Source organism: Pinus tabuliformis, chromosome 1_2 (assembly GCF_031772625.1).
Source record: "Pinus tabuliformis cultivar Carrire ecotype Pingquan chromosome 1_2, CPIR1, whole genome shotgun sequence".
In the NCBI taxonomy this organism is placed as follows: Eukaryota; Viridiplantae; Streptophyta; class Pinopsida; order Pinales; family Pinaceae; genus Pinus; species Pinus tabuliformis.
The window spans coordinates 966,326,222-966,351,416 of NC_142298.1; the positions used below are offsets into that span (position 1 = coordinate 966,326,222).

The 25,195-nt window shown below is 40.4% G+C and overlaps 1 protein-coding gene across 1 annotated transcript in view; it reads left to right on the forward strand.

Moving 5' to 3' along the window:
- Positions 1-25,195, forward strand: part of LOC149209197 (nuclear pore complex protein NUP93A-like) — a 271,345-nt gene that overhangs the window by 206,166 nt on the left and 39,984 nt on the right. The window contains exons 11-13 of the mRNA XM_089396303.1: positions 8,911-8,997; positions 9,089-9,994; positions 17,975-18,156. Coding sequence (XP_089252429.1) covers positions 8,911-8,997; positions 9,089-9,994; positions 17,975-18,156 — 1,175 coding nt within the window. The remainder of the gene's footprint in view (positions 1-8,910; positions 8,998-9,088; positions 9,995-17,974; positions 18,157-25,195) is intronic.

The following is a 25,195-nucleotide window of genomic DNA, read 5'->3' on the forward strand; positions in this document are numbered from 1 at the left end:
AAGGGTCAATCGATTGACTCCTTCCTCGGAGGATTGAATGAGATCTGAGATTAGTTGACTGCTATAGGAGCGACACTAGATCAGGAGCTTATGGTTAGGATAGCCCTGAATGCTGTCTTGGAAGAGTGGGAAGTGTTTGTCCAGAGCATCTTGGGCAGAGGGACTCTCCTACCCTGGGACGAGATGTGGGCAGCTCTTCGCCAGGAAGAGATTTGACGACAGTGAAAGACAGGTAGCAGCAGCAAAGGGATCAAGGTCAAGCAGGAGGAGGAGGATGTGGCCCTAGCGTCTGAGGGAAAGCAGGAGAAGTGGAAGAAGAAAGAGCTCTCCAAGATCAAGTGTTTCCACTGTGGGGAGATGGGTGATTATGCGACCTAGTGCCCAAGGAAAAAGAGTAAGGGAGAGTCTTCCGAGACTAAGGCATCGCCAGCACGAGTAGAGAAGGAAGTTTTGACAGACGATGACTGTGCCATGAGTGTACATGCGCCACTTGAGCGAAAGTGGGGAGACATCGAGCTGTACTCAGGCTAACTACAGATGATGAGGGGCAGGATCCTTGAGGTACCCAGCCTCTTGGATTAGATCTTGCTACGGAAGCCCCGACGAGGAGTAGCAAGACTGGCTGAATGGGTAGAGACGGATGCAGATGGAGCGACGGAGAGAGCTACAGTGCAGGAGTCCCAAGACAACGCAGAGCTAGCAGGTTGCAATAGTGCGAGAGGCACAGGAGTGTTGCACCAGTGCAGGATGACACAGAGAGGTGTGCAACGGTGCGAGATGCAGGTGAGTTGTTGCAACAACGCAGAGGTCAGAGAGGGAGCACTTGTCAGCGACAGAGGGAGCTTTAGCATCAGTGGGTGTTTCTAGCCCAACAGGGAGGTCAGTTGGGAGATTAGTTACTTACTTCTTGGTAACTGAGTTGTAGTGTAGCAGTGGGCATCACGATGCAGCTTAATGAGAGGAGATGTAGTGCAGATGCAGTGCTGGGAGAAAGGACCAGCAGCAGCACAAATGCAGAGGGAGTTGTCGTACAAATGTAGCAGTGGCAGTGGCAGAACCATGGGCAGCAGTACAGGAGGCAGCAATGCAGAGGATGTTGGGCAGGAAGGCCTAGCATCAACACAGGTACCGATGCCAGATGATCAGAGTAATACTTAGTGAGGAGTATTGCTAGAGCACAGTCCTCGCTAAGAGGGAGTGTTGATTTGGGGTAGCATCGAATGTGCTCTAGCCACGAAATTTGGTGGAGAGGTTGGGGCACATGAGATCTCCAATACCCAGAAAGGGTTTAGGCAGATTCTAAACAGATCATGAGATATTAAAATAATTAATATTTTTAATGGAGTCCCTAAATCTAAACTTAGGGAAAATAAAATATTAATGTGTATTAATATGAATCTGTGTTAGAATGGTCTAAAAGACATGGATCAAGCCAGATCTAATATTAGCCGTTGATTAGGGACTTAATCTCGACCGTTGAAATGTCAACAAAAAATTTATAAGAGGCTTGAGGGTCACTTGGAGAGGACACCAGATGATCAGTCATTCTATTCTCTAGAGCAGGGTTTGCTAAGAGAGATAGAATCAATGATCGGGAGAGCAACTAAGGGGCATTGAGTACAAAGAAACAGAGATGGCATAGATTGTGCCGAGAGAGTAGCGCAACAGCCAAGGACAGTGACACTAAGCCAGCAAGGGCTCACACAGGGCCACGCAGAGGTAGCCAAGTGCTATGCAGAGCACCAGAAGGGGCCAACATAGTTGACGCAGAGGCTCCTAGAGCTGATGCATGGCCTTCTGGGGCTAATGCAGGCGAAGAAAGGCTGACACAGGGCCAACGTGAGACAGAGAGGGGCTGACGCAGTCCAGATTGGGCAGATGCTGGTGTTGCAGGAACAGTTTTGCGCTGAGGAGTTGCCAGAAGGATTTTCTGGGGTTTCAGCCAGGAGATTTCTCTCAAACTGTGAGGTATAGCTGCTAAGGAAATTCTCTGTTGGGTAGGCCAGTTTCGGCACCCAGATTATACTCTGATATTGCTTAATAAGAAAACCCTTAGATAGTTGCACTAGTTTTCCCGTATTGGGTTTTTCCGAAGACATTGGTCCAAAAATAATGGTGTCATGTGGTGTGTTTGTTCTTGTTTCTTTTAGTTGCTGATCTGTAATATGTTGAGCATGCACTGGTGTTTATTTTCAGTATTTTCAACATTACTCTCAGCCAACACCTAAGGAAAGATACCTGTACCAATAGATGTTCTTATTGCCGACAATCGAAATAATTATCAACAATACAATAGATCAAAACATATCAAGTAAATATCCAGCACATGTCATAGATCAACAAATGAGAGACATCTTGAATTGAACCCCAAAGACTTTTTATTAAGTGACATCAACAGAGCCTTGCTCAGTACACCATCCAAAGATGAAATGATGAGCTTCATAGCTTCCTTATATAGAAAATGAGATAATAAATTATAAAACCCCTCCAAGTGGAAAATAACATCTAGTTTGCTTGATCCTTGTCAAAATAGTCTCATCCATCGATCTTCAATTGAAATAACTTAATCTCCAACGTCGATTGGATTTTTATTTTTTTATTTTGAGGAAAAGATCGAATTTCTCTTAAAGCTCCTTTTTTATTTATCCAAAAAATATTATTTTGGTCTAAAATCTTCAAAAAATTCACTTTGACTTAACCAGCAAGGTCCAAGTGGTCAATTTTTCTTAAAAGATCCATTTTTCCTTTGGTGGAGGACCTCCAAAATTTAATTCTTTTTCGACCCACGAACTTCTCATGATTTTCCACTTGGAGAGAATATAATTTCTCTCAAATTATTTTTTCACTCACAAATAATTAATTTTCTAGCTGATTATTTCTTTTATTTATGTCAAAAAATTAATTAAAAGACTTAAAAGGGGACTAATGATTTTTTCAACCTTGAAATACTTTATCTGTGTCTAACTATGAGCAACCATGCACTAAAATATTTTTCACATCAAGATATTACTATTTAATTCAACCCTTAGAAGGGGAAATATGTTGAAAAATGTAACTAGTGTGGGTTTTCATAATTGTATTTGAAATGTATTTGTCAAAAGAAAGAAAAATGAGTTTTATTATAAAAGAAATTGACTTATTAAAACACGAGTTTCATGTTTGGGTTAGTGGGTTTTAGGTCAAAGCCTCCATTGTAGGCTTTTAGTGTTTATGTCAAGAGACCTAATTCTTGTCATCATGTAAAAGACCCTTCTTGGGCTTCATCTATCGAGAAAGAAATTTATTTTAATGTAAAATAGGTCTTATAGGTCTTCTCTGCCAAGTCAGCCTCATGAAGGACAAGTCAACATCATCAAGGGAATTCGACCTCATAGATTCACTATATAAAGGCAACAACTTGACCTCATTTGGAGCACATTCACAACAAGTTCAATCTGCAGTTGTTTGAGACGAAGAAGAGTGCAAAATTCAAAGAAAAAAGAGGAAAGAATAGCGAAGGAGAAGGAAGTATTTGTCAAACAAATGAAATCAATTTTTCTCTTTCTTTGTCTCACACCTGCAAAGTTGTTGGGTTGCTGGAAGGGCCAAAATTGCAGTACTGAAGCTGGGCTGAAATTTTGGAGTAGCTGGGTCGAAATTCTCTCTTTGATGCAGTATTGTTGCAGGTGATCCTTGGAGTCTGGAAGGACAGTTTGAGTGATGATTTGGTGGAGCGAAAAGAGTCTTCTGTTAGGTCTAAGGTCATGTTCTATCTCAATTTGATTAGTGGAAGAGTTTGACTGGGTTTTCCCCTAGAGAGAGGTTTTAGCCCTGGCTGAGTGCCTACATCTGGTGTCGTTTATCTTCATGTTTTGATTTGATATTTTCTTGATGAAAAGAAGATAAAAGAAGAACATAAAGAAAGTTAATAAGACTACAAGAATACCACAAGTAATTATCAACATAAGAAAATATTTCTGCCTTTTATAGAATAAGTCAGCCGTCCAAATTCTGCTATGAATCGATCAATAAGTCTGGTTACGAAAATGTAGCAAAATTAGTTTGCTGACAACTCTCACAGTTTTTAAGCTACTTTTCCAAATTTTCATACCCACAGTTCCTAATTAGTTAGCTGCTAGATAACCGGAAATGTCCTAAAGGCCCCTCGAATCCCGAATCCCGAATCCAGTGTGTCTGACGCGATTCTGCCCGGATTCGTGTCCAAATCCAATGACATGTCGTGTCCTTTCCTGACTCGTCGAATCCGAGGTCGTGTCCCGATTTTCATCTGCGTGTCACGATTTTGGGAATCGTGTCCTGTTTGGGTTAGTGGGTCTAGGCCCTAGTATTGATATGCTATTCATGGTAATGTTAAATTCTTAAAGTAAAAGTGACATTCTCCTTAATATTCATTTTCATCCTTTTACTTAAATTTTTAACATTCCCATGAAATGACTCAGGATGTTTGAGAGTGGTTCCGGCCTCATTGGATTTCATATGGAGAAAGTAGAATTTTAGATTTCATTCAAAATCCAGCAGAATTATCAGTTTTTCAGGATTTTAGGATTGGGGGATTGCAATGTTTCCATTGAATTTTGTCATGTATTAGGGTATGGAACTCGTATTTAATCAAGAGCACCAAACCAGGAGCTTCTGAAAATGTCGCTGTCGCTCCCGTTTTCGTTCCCGCTCCCCGCTTTCGCTCCCGTTCCCAAGTAACATTGTTCCTGATGATATGGGTCTGGACACCAGTGTTGAGTTGGCATTGGCCAACATGGATCTAAATTATCTAGTGCTAGAGCCTATTAGATTTGATGACTTAGAGGGGTCATCCTCCACACCAGCAGATGCAGAGGCGACTATGGATACAGGGGAGGAGGAGGATGCAGAGGAGAGTAGTGGGGACCATGATGATGAGGACATTGATGCTGATTCTGATGTTGATTGATGCCTTGAGGCTTGTATACCTGTAGTTGTTTTATATTTTCTATTTCTATTTGCCATTGGCTTTGCACCAGCACTACCTATGTAACACATTTTGACTTGATGACTTAATGAGAAAACAGTTGTCAGTGTGTTTATCTTACTATCTTGTAGTTGTAAGTTGTCTTTCAGTTATGAATTATGAATCATGATTTAAATTTTTAATAGATTTATCATTTATGTGACTAGTACCACTGACATTTATTTGAATTTTGTATGTACTATGCATGCTAATAGCTATAGATAAAGATCTACGTTTGAAATCAATAAATTTGTATCATTAATTAAAATTTGTGTAAGAAATATCTAATTTTTAATATATATATATATATATATATATATATATTTTAATAAAATAATATATAACTAATCCTACGTGTCCTGTTCCAAGGGGTCAACGTGTCCGAATCCGACACCACGAATCTCGAATCCTACATGTCCCGAATCCCCGTGTCAGGTGACTTAGGTTAGCTGATAGAAAACTTGTAAATGCATATTTACTTGAAACACCATAGAGCTACCTCTACCATTTGACTTTCCAGCTGAGATAAGAGATAAACAAGCAAGCTCACACACAGAAATTTTACGCATGTACACAATTGTTTTTGGTCAACTGACTCTGGAAAAGCCCACAAGGGGAAAAGCAGTCTTCAAGGAGGATTTTATTTGCTTCTTAAAGGAGTTTAGTACACAGTGAAAGGACAACTTATCTCTTCCCTTTAGGAGTATCTCTGAGGTTTTCTTTTACAGAATTTAGGATTGATATTTTTGCACACACAGTGAGTTCTATTTCACTGAAGATTTCAGCCTCTTGACAGCTTTTAGTACGCAGGAAATCAACCCACAGGTCAGACACTGTTTGCCTTATAACTCGGGCTTCTCAAACTATTCCTTACACACTGGAATTCTTGTCTCTTGTTCGACTGTTGATTCCCTTGAAAGTTGTGCTGAAGAAGGTCATAAATAATGCTGACAGGCTTACTCTAGTCTGGGCATACTCACCCAGAAGATACAGGCTGTTCCTTACTGTCACGGCTAGACTACTCCACAAACAATTGCCTAAACGTGCTTAGAATATGGACTAACAGTTGTCCTTTTCACAGCGACTATCCACAGCAATATTTTTGGCCTGAGCTCCAATGAAACTCGTCCTCTTCTCTGCTGAAACTCGGCCTGAAAGCAAGCTTAAGATTAGCAAAATTTTAGGCCTTATCTCAGCCTAATAACCCCTGCAAAAATGCCTGGAACAACAGCCTGAAAACTATGCTGTTAGGGCCTGGGAATAATCTCTCTTTTCAGCTTAAATTCAGCCTATACTCCTCCCAGAATTTAGTCTTAAACTCAACCTAATAACCTTGCATACTTGGCCTGAAAAACCTCTCAAAAGGTCAGCTAGAAAACCACTGAGAAAACCCCCCTGAAACAACCAACCAAAATTTTCATGATTCGTGCCAGGAATCTCGCCTAGAATTTCGGGCTCCTTCCTTGTGCTGCTAGAACTCTTTCCTTGGCTGCAATCTTTTCCTCCTTTCTCTATTTGAGCTTCTCTTTTCTTTCCTTGTGGCTTCCTACACTCTCCTCATTTCCTCGAGAGAAAAATAATCGAAAGGCCTTTTCCTTTTCCTTTTGCCTTTCCATAAGATGAGAAACCTAACCCTAGTGATCTTAATGGTTCAGATTAAATCTCAGGTCATTAGATCAAAGGTACAGATCAAGTCCCCCACTTAACCCCTTTCTCATGTTATTCCTCTCACTTAATGAACCTCCTAGTACTTTTTAATGTTTTAGTATCATGGTCACTTTTTCTCTCATAAAGTGACTTTTAAATTATAAAAGTCACTTTAATAACATAGAGTTTACTCAGTGCTTTTCACATAAAGTCACATTAATGTGTCTTCCTAGGCAAAATGGTAAATGCCTAGGAAACACTTCCTTGGTACCATTTTTCTCAGCAAAAAATGCCACATATATGTCCTTAAATGCCATGTCGCATAGAGGTAGAAGCTCGCATAAATACTGATGTAACGGTATCTCAGGTAGCTCGTATTCATAAATGAAACAGTACACAGAAAAACTCAGATCTATGCCTCTATTAGTGCCTCAGTGAATTCACATATTTGCCTCAGAATACTTCGCACTGCTGCCTTAGGAGTCTTCGCATCACAGAGAGGAATATGCTGCAGGAACTTTGCATTACAGAGATAGAATGTGTCTTGGAGACTTGCATTATAGAGATAGATGGTGCCACTGAAGATACACCTTTTCATGCTCAGATATATGCCACAGACCTGAATTATCTTACCACGGAAAGGATCGAAATTGATGCCAAATGATGGAGGATATGTGCCAATATATAGTTGTTCTGTCATATGAAGAGACATGTCCTTTGGGCAGGCTGACTTGTCTACCTGAAGGGCCGACTTGGCAACTTGGACAAGCAAATGACACTTACAAAAATTAAAAATTTTCTTCTTTTCATAGGGTCACGAAGAACATGCCCTTTGTCTTTTTCTTTTGACTAAAATAAAGCATGAAGAACATGCTTGATAATAAAAATAATAATAAAAATTTTTCTTTTTGTTTTTACATAAAATACATATTGACAGAAGTACAATGACAATTATGAAGACTGAACCTAGTTATAATTCGAACAGATTTAAATGAAGTATATATAAGAGAATTTTTAAGGGTGACATTTCACCAACTGGCTACGTTTTGGCCATTTTCTGAAAAAGAAATTTAATCCATATGGTAAAAAAATCGGCCATATTTTACATAGATATGATTAAAGTGATAATATTCGCCAAAGTTTTACCAATTTTAATAGTCGATTTTTTTTAAAATTGAATATTCACCTGCATTCTATATGCATGATTTTTCAAACGAGAATAGTCACCGAAAATACTATACATAGGTATAATATTTGAATCCTTGAAAAATACCCTGATATATATATATATATATATTGTTAAATCCGAATACAAATATGGCCATCTATGGTTGTTACATAGTGCACAAACTTGTACTTTTTCTAAGGCTATTATCATTAGTTCTGAGGGCTTTTCATAAGTCTACCTTCTTAAGTCTGGATATACCCTTCTAGTCACTGCTGGACAGGGTTATTACTGTCATGTCCACCTATAGTGTAGAGTTTTATCACAATTAGCTAGATGTTTGATTCATAGGCTGTCATATTAGTAGGCTGGCATGGTTGGCGCATAAATCAGGCTATTTTACCTTGGAGCTGTCAAAACTATGATAACACAAGTTTTTGATATAGTTTTCTGATTTAGGTGTCACAAGTTTTTAATGTTAAGTAGGTGCCCCAAGTTTTTTAATGTGCTATGATATCTACGATTGTTGCTACGTTTCTAATGCATAAACAGCTTATTCAGTTTGTCATTTTACTGCAAAGAGAACAACAGTAAAACTGTTGGCAAGACAGTTTCTTGTCTCATAGTGTTTGGAAGTTTTGGCTCCATGATAGGTGATTCTTATTTTTGTATACTCTTGGACAAAAGAATCCCCAGTATGCTCTTATTCCAAATGTCAGTGTCTCTGGTGAAAAGCAGCTGTGTTCTTGTATGTTTTGGGATTTGCAAATTGATAGCTCTAGTTCATGTGGTTGATTTGATTAGTGCTGTTGCTTCTTATTGTGAAGGGAAATTGAGTCACTAGATCTTTTATTCTGCATGACGATTTTACTATGCATCACATTTCCTACTGCTTTATAATTGCAGAGTGATAACCCTGGTGAATTATTGCTTTTTTATTACCGTTTTTTGAAAATCAACACTTTGTAAATGATGCTCACAAGGAGCTGCCCTTTAACTGTATCTCTATTTGTGATAAGTACTGTCTTTAGCCATTACACTGGCCTCATTCTTTTCTTCTTCAATTAATTTGATGAGACAATATCATAACTAGATTCATGTTATTTCTGTGCAGATATACTTTTGCTTGAGAACTGGTTATTATGACGAAGCCAGGTCTGTAGCACAGTCTTCCAGAGTAAGCCAAATGTTTTCCCCACAGGTATGTTTCATTTTCCATTTTCTAGCATTTACCTTACACATGGAACATTGATGGGATACCTGATAGCTTGTATTTGGTTCTGTTATTGCAGCTTGCTGAGTGGATTTCTAGTGGCGGCATGGTTTCACCTGGAACTGCATCTGCTGTTGCAGAAGAATGTGAACGCATGTTAAGAATGGGGGATCGAGCAGGGAGAGCTGGGTATGATAAACATAAGTTGCTACTGTATTCTATTGTCTCTGGGAACCGACAACAAATTGACCGGTTGCTTAGAGACCTTCCAATGCTGTTCAGTACTATTGAAGATTTCTTGTGGTTCAAACTAGCTGTTGTTCGTGACATTGGTGGTGCATCTTCATCTTTATCAGTAGTCCGTGATGGCCTGTCACCATACAGTCTAGAAGATCTTCAAAATTACTTGAACAAATTTGAGCCTGCATACTACACTAAGAATGGGAAAGATCCATTGGTTTACCCCTATGTGCTTCTTTTGAGTGGTCAGTTGCAGTTAGCTGTTCAACACCTCACAAAAGAAGTTAGCAGTGAAGGGTATAACATAGATGCTGTACATATTTCTATTGCACTGGTAGACCATGGAGTCTTCTCAGAGGGTGTTGGTAGTGGGCACAAGCTTGGAGTAATGGATGCTGTTTCAGAGATTGCAAGCATAATTCGACACTATGGTTCATTATATGTACGGCAAGGGAATTTGTCATTAGCATTGGAATACTATGCACAAGCTGCTGCTGCCATGGGAGGTGGTGCTCCTTCATGGACTGGTCACAGCAGTGTTGATCAGCAACGACAAAGGAACTTGATGTTGAAGCAACTTCTGACCGAGCTTTTGTTACGGGAAGGGGGAATTGGCCTTTTGCTTGGTCCCAATGGTACTGGATCAGAAGGTGCACTGAGAAGATTTTTGCCGGACAGGCAAGCTCAACATCATTTCTTGCTTGAAGCTGCTCGCCAGTGTCAAGATGCTGGTCTTTATGATAAGGTAGGGTTTGTTTGTAGTCTTAGATCATGGCTTTGCTATCGTTTAATTAAACAACTCATCCGTATTTTATTTGGGGAAATTAGGTTCACCTTAAATGTAGAGCACTTCATATGTTTGATTTGAATCTTTTGTATTAGAAAAGGAATTTCATGGTCTTTGTTACGAATAATATATATATATATATAATGTAAACAATAATAATAAATAATGGTTAATTAATTAGTAATTAGTTAATGAAGAGGCTTAACCCCTAAGGACATGACCGTTGTTGAAGAGATATCTACCTAGGGTATATAAGCAAACCCTCACCTTCATTGTAATCATTTCATTGATTCTTTTATACACTATTTAATATACATTACTTGTCCTACTATGGATGTCTTTGAATTCAAAGTATTTTTAAGATTACTCCACTGTGTATACGAAATTTGTTTTTTATATTGGTGTTAGAGCTGTTTGATGCTCTGGCTGCTCAACCACTTCATAGAGCCAGTTTGAGTTGGCCTTTGGCCATCGACCTTGTGTCAACCTTCTTGTCGTGAAATTGAAAGCGTTTCACTATAGGAGTTTTTGGAGTTTCTTCGTTTGCTGATTTCGTCAGTGGCCCTTGGTCATTTTTTAAAGAGTTAATTAAAAACCAAAAAGTAAAAGAAAAAAAGGAAATGAAAAAGACATTTGTCCAGTAAAAAAATATCTATTATAAAAAAATAATTAAAAAAATTAAAAGAAAAATTATTATATTTTTTAAAATATTATTAAAAAAGAGAATTATATTTAAAAAATATATTAAAAGAAAACCAAAAAAAAAAATTAAAAATCATATTAATAATTAGAAAAAAAAAATTACCTGGTCAACGCCATCACCACACAGTTTCGTCTACTCACAACGCTATCCATCTGCCTCTGTTATTCTCCCACTGCCTCTAAGTCCCTACACTCCTACTCCACTTCTTCAGCCCTTCCGTAATTGCCACTGAATACAACCCCCACCAGTCGTTACAACAAGTACTGCAATTTTGTTCGATGAAACTCCACTGCTGCTATCTACCTTTGGCTTGAACAACTGCTGCATAACAAGTTTTCGTACGACTACACGCCGACTCTGACCCTTTCTCAATTGCTGCACTTTACGAATCATCGCCGCTAGACTCGGGATTCAACAGTAGGCATAGGGTCGACCACCCTCGCCCCTTGCCCCACATCTTGGGTCGGGCCTGAAATGATGCTTGGAGGCTGATGCAGCTAAGAGAAAAGGAAACATCATAATTGGCCACATTCAATAGGAAATTGTACCACAAATTGCAAAAGATGGCTGGGACAAAAGCATTTAGCACGTGGGCAAAAGCCATGACATGAGCTCTACCCCATTCCATGGTCATCACCATGGTTCCTACATGGTCCATGATGAGCCTCCTTTATCATTCAGGAACCCATGGTTGTCCCAACCCCAGGTGGGCGATAACTGCCCAACTTATAAGGGGCTATCCACTGCTATACTTTACGCATTATGCTCTCATTACCTAGAGCCCCGAGAAGTTAACCAAAGAAAATCATAAAAATGAAAAAGTGTTAAAATTGGCATTTAGGGCCAAACTCCATGTGGGTCATCTTATTAATGGAAGCTGATATTTTTCTTGGATCCCTCTCATCGAGAGGTGTAGGATTGATCTAAAGATCATCTGATTCCGATAAGTATTCATGGAGATATGAATTTATTTGTGTTATGGGACAATTCGTCAAGGTCGGCCAACAACCAAATAAACCCCATTTGTGCTCAACATTCTAGTATAAATAGAGGTGGACTTCAAGTCATTTCAACACACTTGGGATCTCTTCCTTTCTACTTGTCTTTGGGTTTTAGTAGGAGGAGAGATCCTAAGGGATAACGCTGCCCTAATTCAGAGGATAGAAGCCGAAACTGCCGGGAAAAGCCGGAACTGCCGGGAAAAGTTGGAACTGTTGGAACCACTGGAACTACCAGGAATTGCCAGAACTACCGGGAAAAGCCGGAACTGCCGGGAAAAGCCGGAATTGCCGAGAAAAGCTGGAACCACCGAGAAAAGCTGGAACTGTCGGGAAAAGCCAGAATTGCCTAGAAAAGCCAGAATTGCCGAGAAAAGCCGGAACTGCCGGGAATAGCCAGAACTGCTGGGAACTGCCGGAACAACGAAGAAAGCTGACGCAGAGGGCAAAAGCTGGAACTGCCGGGAAAAGCTTCAACTGCCGGGAAAAGTTGGAACTGCTAGGAAAAGCCGGAACTGTCGAGAGTTGCTGGAACTGCCGGAACTCCGGGGAATAGCCGGTATTGCCAGAACTACTGGGAATTGCCGAAACTGCCAGAACTGCCAAGAACTGTCGGAACCGCCAGGAAAAGTCGGAACTGTCGGGAACTGCTGAAACAGTCGAGAAAGCTGATGCAAAGGGCAAAAGATGGAACTGCTGGAACTGCCGGGAAAAGCCGGAACTACCGGAATTGCCAGGAATAGTCGGAAGTGTCAGAACTGCCAGGAACAACCGGAATTGCCGGAACTGTCGGAACAGGTGGGAATGCTGACACAGAGGGCAGAAGCCAAAGCTGCTGGGAACTATCGGAAAAGCCAGAGCATCTGTCTCCAAGGGAGAGCAACATGCAAGGGACAACTAACTAACATTGGGACAATTGTATGGTACTTAGCAGCAAATACACCAAGCATGCAATGTTACAGCTAGCATGCAAGGGACAACTAGCATGCAAGAGCAAGCATGCTAAGGACAACAAGCAAGCTAGGGACAACAAGCAAGCAAGATGCAACCATCATATAGGTCAGTATGGCAACATGGTGCAACAATGACACATAATGCAGTACAGTGATGGGTACAGTGATGATTAATGAAGCATGGTGAGATGCAACATAGTGATGATGGGTGCAGCATGGTGCAGTGTGGTGAGGTGCAGCATGATGACGAAATGCAACACAATGATAGGTGAAAGAGTCACCTTGGAGAATCAGTTGAAGTAGCATGTCTTCAACTGATCTCATGTATCATCTTCTTAGAGATGATCTATGCTCTTATCTAGATAAGTCAAAGTGTTAACTTCTGTTGTAAACGTACTATCTCTCTCTCTCTCTGCTAAACTATTGAAGAACATATAAGAAGAATTGATCAAGGGTTTCCCCACATTGGGGTTTGTCCCTGGCTAGCGCTACATCTTGTGTCCTCTTGTCTTCTGCGATTTATGTTTATGTTCTATCTACAATGTACTTTAATGCTGAATTGATTGCTAATCTGGAAAAAATATTGAGTTAACGGTGAAAATTGAAATAAATTGCTCTAAGCATAGAACATACCTAAAATTAACATGGTATCAGAGCTAAGGTGAAGGCAATGCCCAAGCAAGAGTGAAAGAGCAATCACCGAAGACAGTTGGGAAAGGAAAAAAGGATCAATGGATTCCTCATCCCTCTTCAAATTCACCAAGGGTGAAGTTGAAGCAGAGAATATTATCAGAATGGCGCAACAAAAGTTTCTGATGGCCTACCTAAAGATCACTTCAATGGGAAGTCCGGATCTAAGGGTGGAAGGAAAGGCAGATGCCTTGGTTGTAATAAGTTCGGCCATTATGTGAAGGAGTGTCTGAGGCAGAGACACATCTCTTGATGAAGATAACAATCATTCCAGGGACATCTTCAATGATTAAAGGAATGACAGGTAATGCAGGTCATCAAAGAAATGGCCGACTCTTCAAAGAAAGCAAGGAACCCTAGGTATGAAGAATCAAATGTTGTTTCTGATAAGATGAAGGTTATGTTGTATTGGCCCTCTCCTTCAGATTCTTTGGGAATCTGTCTTATTGATTATAGTGCTTCAAGGCACCTCATTGGATAGAAGGGTGCTCTCTTGAATTTGGGAGAGACGGAAACAATCGTGGGATTATACTTGGAGTCGATGCCACCTATCACGGAAAGGGTGTAGGGAATATTACCCCTTAATTGAATGAGGGTAACTTTATTCATTTACAAGAATCTCTTTTATGTACCTAATTGCAAGAAGAAACTGATGTCCATCTCGGAAATGGAAGTCAAAGGTTTCAGGGTGGCATTCATCAATGGAAAGGTACGTGTTAAAAAATAGAATTTTCAAAGATGCTTTTTCTCATGGGTTCAGGGTTGGCAATTTGTATCAAGTTGTAGGATGGTCCATTAGGGATCATGTCAATTGACATATCGCATCTATAACACCGGAGGTCTAGCTATGGGGCTCTACCCGAAGTGAGTCAGATGGTGATAGGGATGCCTAAATTCAAGAAGAGCATGAAGGTACATGTCTGAGATGTACCGAAGGAAAATCTTATAAGGGGACCGTTCTCCTCATGCAGCAGGTCCACAGGTTTGGAACAACCCAAGGAGTTTGAGATTCATGATTGGGAATCTCATGTATACAGGTGGAAGAAAGCCCCCTATGGCTTGAAGCAAAACACCCCGGGCATAGTATGAGAGGATTGATAGCTGTCTGATGAAGCTAAGATTCACTAGGAGTGAAACTGATCCAAACCTTTACCCGAAGGTTGTGGATGATAGACCTCTCATATCGACACCTTATGAGGACGACCTATTTTTGACAGGTGTAGACCCTCTCATTTGCAGAAGTAGGAGGGAGTTGGATTTTGAATGTGGAATGATAAACTGCAAGCTTGTGACTACCTCGAGGATCTTAAATTTCAGAAATTATATGGTAGTGATGTTGGACCAGATTTGGGAAATGCCTCTGAGTTTCATAAACTCATTCACGTTGATGTTCTTTGTGAACTTCCATCCGGACATATGCTTTGCAGTTAGCATGGTGAACTCATATTTGGTTGAGCCTCACTGGATTAGTGCCAAGAATCCTCTGAGATATCTGCGGGGCACAATCTCTCATGGATTGAGATACATTGCCGGAAATATGAAACTGCATGATTATTCGAATGCTCATTGGGAAGGGAGTGTGGAGGATCACTAGAGCACTTCTTAGTGCTGTTTCTCTTTGGATTCTGCTTTGATATCATGGATGAGCAGGAAGCAAAAGTCGGTTGCTATAAGCACCGCCGAGACCGAATACATAGCTATGAGTATGATCTCGTGTGAAGTTGCATGGTTGCAGAAGCTCTTAAGTGAGCTGTTTGTACACATGATGAATACCACTGTGATTCTCTGTGACAACCAGAGGGGGGATTCGATTATTGAGGAATCCCGTATTCGATGATTGCTCTAGCAGATAGACATCAGATACTGCCTTATCTGGGATATGGTAAGTCGATGAGCGAGGAGGCTCCATCGCATTGAGACTGATGTACAGGTTGCAGACATTTTGTCAAAGCCCCGGGGAAAGGTCAAATCTGTGACTTTCCCGAACGACTTGGAGTCGTTGAGAGACCTTCTTATAAGGGTCCTGCATGTTGCATGCATTGAGCTCTGGGAGCTCTGGGGGGCTTGGGGTACTTACTGGAGCAACATACGACCACAGGGCGACTCACCCTCCCCTGGTGGTGCGCTATGTACAAGATGACAGGTTCAACCTTCCCCTGTGATACCCCGTGGCGATTGTGGAACAGGATGATTAGTTCTCCTGTGGGCCAAGATGATTAGTTCTCCCATGGCAACTGTGGAACAGGATGATTAGTTCTCCTGTGGGCCGGGATGATTAGTTCTCCCGTGGCAACTGTGGAACAGGATGATTAGTTCTCCTGTGGGCCGGGATGATTAGTTCTCCCGTGGCAACTGTGAAACAGGATGATTAGTTCTCCTGTGGGCCGGGATGATTAGTTCTCCCATGGTGACTGTGGGGCAGGATGATTCGTTCTCCTATGGACAGGATGATTAGTTCTCCTATCGAGGCATCCTACCCATGCAGTCTGGGACTCATGGGAAGTACCTCTCATCTGATCAATGAGCAGGGAAATGGGGTTAGGGACCATAGTAGTACTATCGATGGATGCATCGATGTATCTACCGTACTTCCCATGCTAGGATCACCTCCATTGATATGGGACCAATGAAACTGATCTGGGATCAATACGAGTGGTTTGAGACACTCTCTTGTGATATTGATCTGGGATCAATAAAACTGACTTCGGGCTAGTAAGAGTGATGTGACACACTCTCTTCAGATGAAACTGACTTTGGGTTAGTAGAGAATGGTATGAAACATTCTCGATCAATTCTTCTTCTTCATGGTTCAGCAGAGCAGAGCAAAGCAGTGCAGGGCATTGATGGCAGAGATAGTATAGTTGGAGATATGGATCAGTGGATGGAGTTCTCCCTAGTTGAGAGGGAGTGTTAAAATTGGCAACTAGGGCCAAACTCCATGTGGCTCATCTTATTAATGGAAGCTAATATTTTTCTTGGATCCCTCTCATCGAGAGGTGTAGGATTGATCTAAAGATCATCCGATTTCGATTGGTATTCATGGAGATATGAATTTATTTGTGTTATGGGACAATTCGTCAAGGTCGGTCAGCAACCAAATAAACCCCACTTGTGCTCAATGTTTTAGTATAAATAGAGGTGTACTTCAAGCCATTTCAACACACTTGGGATCTCTTCTTCTCTACTTGTCTTTGGGTTTTAGTAGGAGGAGAGATCCTAAGGGATAACGCTGCCCTAATCCAGGGGGCAGAAGCCGGAACTGCCGGGAAAAGCCGGAACTGCTGAAATTGCCGGAACAACTGGAACTGCCGGGAATTGTCGAAACTGCCAGGAAAAGCCAGAACTGCTAGAACTGCCGGGAAAAGCCGGAACTGCTGGGAATTGCTGGAACTGCCGAGAAAAGCTGGAACTGCCGGGAATAGTCGGAACTGCTGAGAAAGCTGACGCAGAGGGCAAAAGCCGAAATCGCAGGAACTGTCGGGAAAAGCTGGAACTGCCGGAACTGCCAGGAAAAGCCGGGATTGTCGGAACTGCTGAGAATAGCTGGAATTGCCGGAATTGTCGAGAATTTCCTGAACTGCCGAGAATTGCCTGCACTGCCGGGAACTGTCGGGAAAAGCCAAAACTGGTGGGAAAATCCAGAACTGCTAGGAAAAGCTAGAACTATCGAGAATAGCCGAAATTGCCAGGAACTGCCAGAACAACAGAGAAAGCTGACGCAAAGGGCAAAAGACGGAACTGCCGGGAAAAGCCGGCACTGCTGGGAATAGCCGGAATTGCCGAAACTGTCGGGAACAGCTGGAATTGTTAGAACTGCCGGAACAGGCGGGAAAGCTGACACAGAGGGCAGAGGGCAGAAGCTTGGAAGGTCTTCTGCCTAAGCTTGGAGACGCCTCAAGGCAAATTTTGAATGTAGTATGACAATGGACATATATCATGATTCTTATTCATATGTAAACTCCAATTTGCACTGTGACTTGATATCAAACTAGAAATTTTGAAATTTTATTGTGAATGTTCAATGATGTGGATATTTAAATATTTAAAGTTTAAATCATAAATATTTTAGTTTTCTTGTTTAAAGTTGAAAAATATACAAATTCATATATATACAAATTTATAAAATATAATATTTGTATATTATACATATAAATTATAATATACCCCCGATGAACCCACACACCCTGTTTCAAAAAATGACATACCCGTCCCCGTACCCGTCCCCCAACCCATGTTTCCTAGCAACATAGGTTGGAATGTTTCTACATCTCTGTTGGTGTAAACAGAAGCATAATTGTACAGATTTGGTAATTTATGAGAGGTACCAAATTAATAAATTATTGATCCATAAGTTTGTTCTAAAGTGAGTATCATTCTGATTTTTAGAACTAAAACACTGTATATACTGTACTGTTCTACTGTCATAAAAGTTCATGAGTACTTGATGTATCTGTCCACTCTAAATTTTTGTTGTATTTGATTTTGGTTTATTGAATTCTTCCAACGTATTACTTTGATGAGGTTTATTTTGGTCAGTCATTTTTTATCAAGTTGCAGTGCTCAAATAACCTTATGATTTTCTTGATGATTACAGTCTGTTGAAATTCAAAAGCGGGTGGGTGCATTTGCAATGGCTTTGGAGACAGTAAACAGCTGCCTTTCAGAAGCCATTGGTGCACTGGCCCGAGGTCGGGCTGATGGAGATAGCAGGACTGCTGGTTTAATTTATTCGGGCAATGATATCTTAGAAGCATACAAATTTGCTGGAGTAGCAAGGTCAGGCTTCCTTACCTCTATAACCACCTATACCCAAGGTTGTATGATGTTGGCAAAGTTAGAAGGCCTTTGCTACTATGGCCCTTTGAATGAGAAGGGAATTTTGTAGTGCTTGCTCACAATCTGATGGACATCTAGTGAGCTTTTTTTTTTTTTTTTTTTTTCACATTTCCCACTTAGGTACATTAAAAATGTAATTATATGGGCACATTCGTTGCATGTACATGAAAAGAAACTTGTACAAGGACTCTGCTGCTATAAAAGTCATAAATTTGCAGCTGAAAATATACTGAGCAAACGGTATTATCATGTGCAACCTCAGTTGGATTGGTAAAGGAAGTCTGTCAATAGATGGTGCATGATGAATTCATGGATCAACATATTTGAAAGTCTTGAAAAACTGTATTAGAATTAAAAGCTAAAGAACAAAAGCAGACCCAAGCATGGTTTTATCTTGTCACCAACCATGATGATTGTTCACTCAAAGAATGTTACAAGGGAATTTACTTTTTTGCATGTTGGGTTGGTTTCTTCTTCCCTTTCTAAAAGAATTTTAAATGGCCTTTTCAGATTATCTAATTCCATTTAATGTCTGCTTTATTAAATTATATGGGCTCCGGCTAAGTTATCACGGTCTAGATTCCATATGCATAACTGTCAGGATCTTTTGAAAAGTCAAGATAGACAGACAGACACACACACACACATTCATTCACGATAAAAATTATCAACCAAAAACACAGAAAATTTAGATTTCAAGAATCAAAACTGTTCATAACTTATACAATATACCTCATGAGAGAGTTCCCATTAATATATTATATTAGGTTAGTATTACAGGAAACTCCACCTTGATTTGCTGGAAACACATTTATGCTAAATTACCCAGATTCAGATACGGATACGGATCCAGATCCAGATTTGCTAGATTTTTGAAAATCTAAGAACCAGATATGGCAAGGATACGTCAAGTACAAAAAAATATAATAATATTTTTAAATTAAAAAAAATATGATATACAAATTTAATATTTTAATGTTAATATTAATGATAATGTTAATATATTTAATATTTAATTTAATATTTTAATGTAACCGGTGGAAAACGTAACATTATAATATTTAATAGAAACATCAATCCAAAGCTATTCTCTAAATAACATTATAATTTAATTACAATAGTCTCAAGTCTCATTCTAAGTTAAAAATATTAACACATTATGTTATATTTCTATTGTAGGAATTTACAGGGTAAGTTCCTCAGAAAGAATACCAAAAGGACACCGCTCACAACCAGATCACAGATCAATACACCAGTATTTTTGACGTGGTTAAAACCCTCAAAGAGGGAAACAGCCCACGGCCTGTCCCAACGTGGGTACTACAGGCAATTTATTAATCAAAGAATGAAAATTTACATAAGCTTCTCTCATGCACGGATTACCCGAACAATGACCCTCCATGCGCTTTAAATAGAACTCATGGACCAATCGGGTGTCAAGCCACGGATCAAGTGTCGGTAATACCGAGGAGAGAATGAACCGTCGGATCACTACATATCGTGACCGTCGGATTGTAAGTTACAAAATGTACAACGGTAAAGAAACACACTTTACCTAACTCTATACCTAACTCTACACTAGACCAAGTTGAACTTAACTATATCCTATGTGTCGGAATATCCTAACATCCCCCCTTAAGAACAACTTGGGATAGGATTGAAGGATTTACAAATATGACACAATAGGAGAAGGAAGGAGGCACTAGAGCCTATCCCCCCTTAGTGACAACTTCCTGAACTCCAAGCATATATCGAAGTTTAGTGAACTTCGCCTCTGTGAGAGCCTTTGTGAAGATGTCTGCAACCTGATCATCTGTTGGACAATATTGCACTTCAAGAACATGGTCATGAATGAGCTTTCTGATGAAGTGCATGTGTAGTTCAATGTGTTTGCTGCGCTGATGCTGGACTGGATCTTTGCATAGCTGAATGGCACTTTGATTATCACACCAAAGTGTGGTTGGATGCTGCTGCTCAAAGCCAAACTCTGATAGGATCTGACGAAGCCACAAGGCTTCCTTACTAGCTTCCACGGCACCACGATACTCTGCTTCTGCTGACGAAAGAGAAATGGCAGCCTGTTTCTTACAAGCCCATGTAATAGGTCCTGAACCAAGAGTGAAGACATAACCGGCAGTAGACTTCCGATCATCAGGGTCACCAGCCCAATCAGAATCAGTGAAACCAACTAACAGAGGAGCTGCTTTGGCACTGTAATGAATCCCAAACTGTACTGTACCTCGAACATAACGAAGTATTCTTTTAGCTGCTTTCCAATGACTTTCACGGGGGTTTTGCATAAAACGAGCAACAAGGCCAACACCAAAGGAAAGATCAGGACGAGTATGGGTTAAATACAAGAGTTTTCCTACAAGTTGACGGTATAAGGTAGCATCAACTTCAGGAGAAGTACAAGAGACTGAAAGTTTGACTCCAGACTGAAAGGGAGAAGGGGCTGGCTTACAGTCTTCCATGTGAAAATGACGAAGAATATCACAAGCATACTTGGACTGGGAAAGGAAAATACCCTCCTTGGATTGCAAGACTTGAAGACCGAGAAAATAGTGTAAGTGTCCTAAGTCTGTCATTTCAAATTTCTTTTTAAGGCTGGACTTCACATGGTTTATAAGGTTGGGATCACTACCAGTAAGAATAAGATCATCAACATAAAGAACAAGGATGATAAGAGAGTTGCCCACTTTCTTGGTGTAGACAGTATTGTCAGAATGACACCTAGAAAAGCCAGATTCTAAAAGAAAGCTATCCATTTTGGCATACCAAGCCCGAGGAGCTTGCTTGAGGCCATAAAGGGATTTCTTAAGTCGACAAACAAGGCTGGAGTCTGTTTGTATGAAGCCAATGGGTTGTTCCATATAGATTTCTTCCTGCAAGTCCCCATGCAAGAAGGCAGATTTAACATCCATCTGATGGACTTCCCATTTTAAAGAGGCAGCAAGGGAAAGAACAAGGCGGATAGAGTTCATTTTGGCAACAGGGGAGAAGGTTTCAGTGTAGTCAATGCCTTCAACCTGTGAAAAGCCCTTAGCAACGAGACGAGCTTTATGTTTATCAACTTTCCCATCTGGTCCATACTTGGTTCTGTAAACCCATTTACATCTAACAAGTTTGCGTCCCTTTGGTAGAGGAACAAGATCCCATGTATCATTTGTCATCAATGAATGATATTCTTCATTCATAGCTGCTTCCCAATGTGGATGGCCTGAAGCTTCTGCAAAAGTGTCAGGATCATGATTTACTGGAGCTTGAGCCAGTAAAGAAGAGGCTCTTTCAAACTGAGAACGTGTACGTCGCTGATCTGTAGGATCACCGGCAAGATCACCTGCTGCATCCCGAGTAGCACGGACCCATCTTGGAAGTTGAGGATCCTGAGAAGGTGGGGGAGGATTATCATCCTCGCTTTCATCATCTGAAGAAGAAATGTTTTCAAAAGTAGAAGAGATAGAAGAGGTGGCACATCCGCCGGACTAGGCTCGCAGGCCGATTTATTTTCATCAAATTTTACATCTCTTCTAATGATAACATTTTTGGACTTAAATGGAATAAGTCTATAACCTTTTACATCTTCAGAATATCCAACAAAAGTACATTTCTCACTCTTAGGTTCTAAAGCTTTATGCTTTTCATCTGGAATATGGGCCCATGCTTCACTTCCAAACACACGAAAGTGACTTACATCTGGTTTAATGGAACTCCAAGCTTCTTCTGGAGTGATATTCTCTAGAACCTTAGTAGGAGTGCGATTGATTATATAATTTGCACAATTAATTGCTTCGGCCCAAAAACTAAGACTGAGTCCTTTAGATTGCAGCATACAATTAGCCATTTCCTTTAAGGTGCGATTTTTCCTTTCAGCTACACCATTTTGTTGTGGAGTGTATGGAACAGTATGTTGCATTTGAATTCCATTTTCGGTGCAAAAGTTGATGAATGTGTTTTTAACATATTCTCCACCATTATCAGTTCTTAGCTTAAGAATTTGATGTCCAGATTGTTTTTCAACAAAGGCTTTGAAGGCCAAAAATGTGTTAAATACTTCGCTCTTGAGTTTTAAGAAGTATACCCAAGTGCGTCTGGAGAAATCATCAATGAAAGTTAAGAAGTACTTGCAGCCAGAGAATGAAGCAACAGGAAGAGGACCACATAAATCACTGTGCACAAGCTGTAAAGGGGCTGAGGCGTGCCAAGAGGCACGTTTGTCAAAACTGTCCCGATGATGTTTTCCGAGTACACATCCGGAACAAACACCATCTCTGCAAGATACCATAGGAAGACCTGTCACCATATTTTCTTTACATAGATGCTGAAGGGAGCGATAGTTTAAGTGACCAAATCGCTCATGCCAAAGTTTGCTCACTTCATCATTATGAGCAACAAATACTGAGGGAAGATTTGATGACCCAAAGTTGTGAAACTTATACAACCTTGTGGAATCATCAGCAAGACCAGTAGCTAGAATCTGTTTAGGATCTTTTAGATCCTTGATTACAACATCATGAGGTGAAAATTCAACAATTTTACCTTCACCTGAATGAGTTATCTGATAGACAGATAGAAGGTTGCAGGATAAGGTTGGAACACATAATACATCATTAAACTGACCATTGTCTAGATGAACAGTTCCAGTCCCTACAACATTAAGAGATCTATCATCACCAACATATATATTTTTGGTGTTACAATCATTTAAAGAAGAAAACATGGCTTGGTTTTTGGCCATGTGATAAGAGGCTCCAGAATCAATGAGCCACTCATGAGAATGAGAAGAAGAAGAAGATACATTTAATGCATAACCAGACTGAGATGATTGACAACGACATGCAGAAAGTGCCATTCCGGAAGTTGAAGTTGAAGTAGGCTCCACATGGATGTTATGTTTCTTCATTGCGGCTTCCAAGGCTTCCATCTTCTTAAAGCATTTAGATTCTAAGTGGCCATCTCGATTACAAAAGTTACAATGTCTATCAGTCTTCTTCCATTTGTTTTTATTGGTCTTATCATTTTGCTGAAATGATCTTTCATTTTGAGGCTGAGTTGGTTTAGGACCATTCTTTTGAGGATATGACTTCTTAGGATTCTTTGAATTTGGTTGCTGCTGGGCGGCTAACGCTTTCGTGGAAGAGTTTCCAAGATTAAGAAGACCAAGGTGTAAGAGTTTTTCTTGTTCTCTTATTAAGGAATCACAAAAGGAGTCAAAGGAAGGGGCCTTGTAGTCTTTTCCTTGACAAATGAAAGCTTCCCTTGTAGAATGGAAAGTGGAAACAAATACAGAGTAGGCTGGTCCCAACTTAGTAAGGATGGAATAAATAAGGTTACCATCTTCTTTCTTAACTTTAACACCTTCCAAGAGATATCTAAGGGTCTTGAATTTGGACAAGAAATCTTCAATGCAAGAAAAATTATTAGGATCCAAAGTAAGCAACTCATTTTCAAGTTGATGGGCTCTAATTTCATTTTTAATCCCAAAAACTTTAGCGAGTTTTCCTAATGCTTCATGAGGAGTCTCAAGTTCTGCAATGTGGAATCTAAGATCAGGAGAAATAGACATCCCTATCAAACCACGTGCTTGATCTTGTCTATTTTCCCATTTTGCAGCCTTGTCTTCATCTTTTGGTTTCTTCTCTTGGTTTGTGGCTATTCTGAAGAGACCTTTACTTCTAAGTAAATCTTCCATGTAGGCTACCCATTGGAAGTAGTTAGTGCTGTCAAGAATGACTTGGCATGGACTTTCCATTTTTTTTTTTAAACTGAAGCTGAAGATGCTGAAAGTAAGTGTTCCAATGGATAGATCTCGAAAAAATAGGCGGTTTTAAAAAAAACGGCTCTGAAAAAGGCTTCCGGATGAAGAAGTTATGGCTTTTTGAAAAAAAATTGTTGACGTTGCCGGCAAAGTGCGCGAATGTGCGGGAATGAAAAAATCCGCCCCCACAAAATGGAGACTTGAACCCAAGACCTCTACTCTCTTAAAATAGCTTTGAACCAATTGATCTATACAAAAAATTTGAGAGAGAGAGAGAGAGAGAGAGAGGGGGGGGGCCTTGGTTTGCGTGCTTGCCTTGAGAGAGCTCTTTTTCCCTACAAAACACAAAACACAAAACCCAACACGAATATGCAAAGAAAAACGAACCTTGCGGCTCGAAGTTAGCTTTAGCCAAAAAACTAGAAATTTAAAAAAAAAAATCTCAAAGTTAGCTTTAGCCGAAAAACTAAATATTTTTCTCAATGTTTCTGATTTTCCGAGATCACACTAAGGTGCAGGGAAAAGAGCATACGCATGAGAAAAATCCTTCCTTTCTGTTTCTGATTTGCCCAGATCGCACAGAGTCGCAGGGCAAAGAGCATACGCAGAAATGAAAGGTATAGATCCGGTTAAAAAAAAGGCTAAATAAACCGAAACCGAAATAAGCAGAGAGAAAATAACAGTAAACTGCAAAAAACACTGTATACCTCCCGATCTGAAAAATGACGCAGCTAGGGCTACCGGAAACCTTTTCGCGTGAAACGAAAGGGGTTCCTCACTGGAACAGATGCTCCGAACGCAACAGAGCAGTCCTCTCGGCCCGAAAGCAGTCAGAAACAACAGATCTAGGAAACGACAGCCGCATGCAGTTCTACCGGCTTCAGATTTGGATCACCAACGGACGCGGCCCTCAAATAGCTCTGATACCATGTAGGAATTTACAGGGTAAGTTCCTCAGAAAGAATACCAAAATGACACCGCTCACAACCAGATCACAGATCAATACACTAGTATTTTTGACGTGGTTAAAACCCTCAAAGAGGGAAACAGTTCACGACCTGTCCCAACGTGGGTACTACAGGCAATTTATTAATCAAAGAATGAAAATTTACATAAGCTTCTCTCATGCATGGATTACCCAAACAATGACCCTCCATGCGCTTTAAATAGAACTCATGGACCAATCGGGTGCTAAGCCACGGATCAAGTGTCGGTAATACC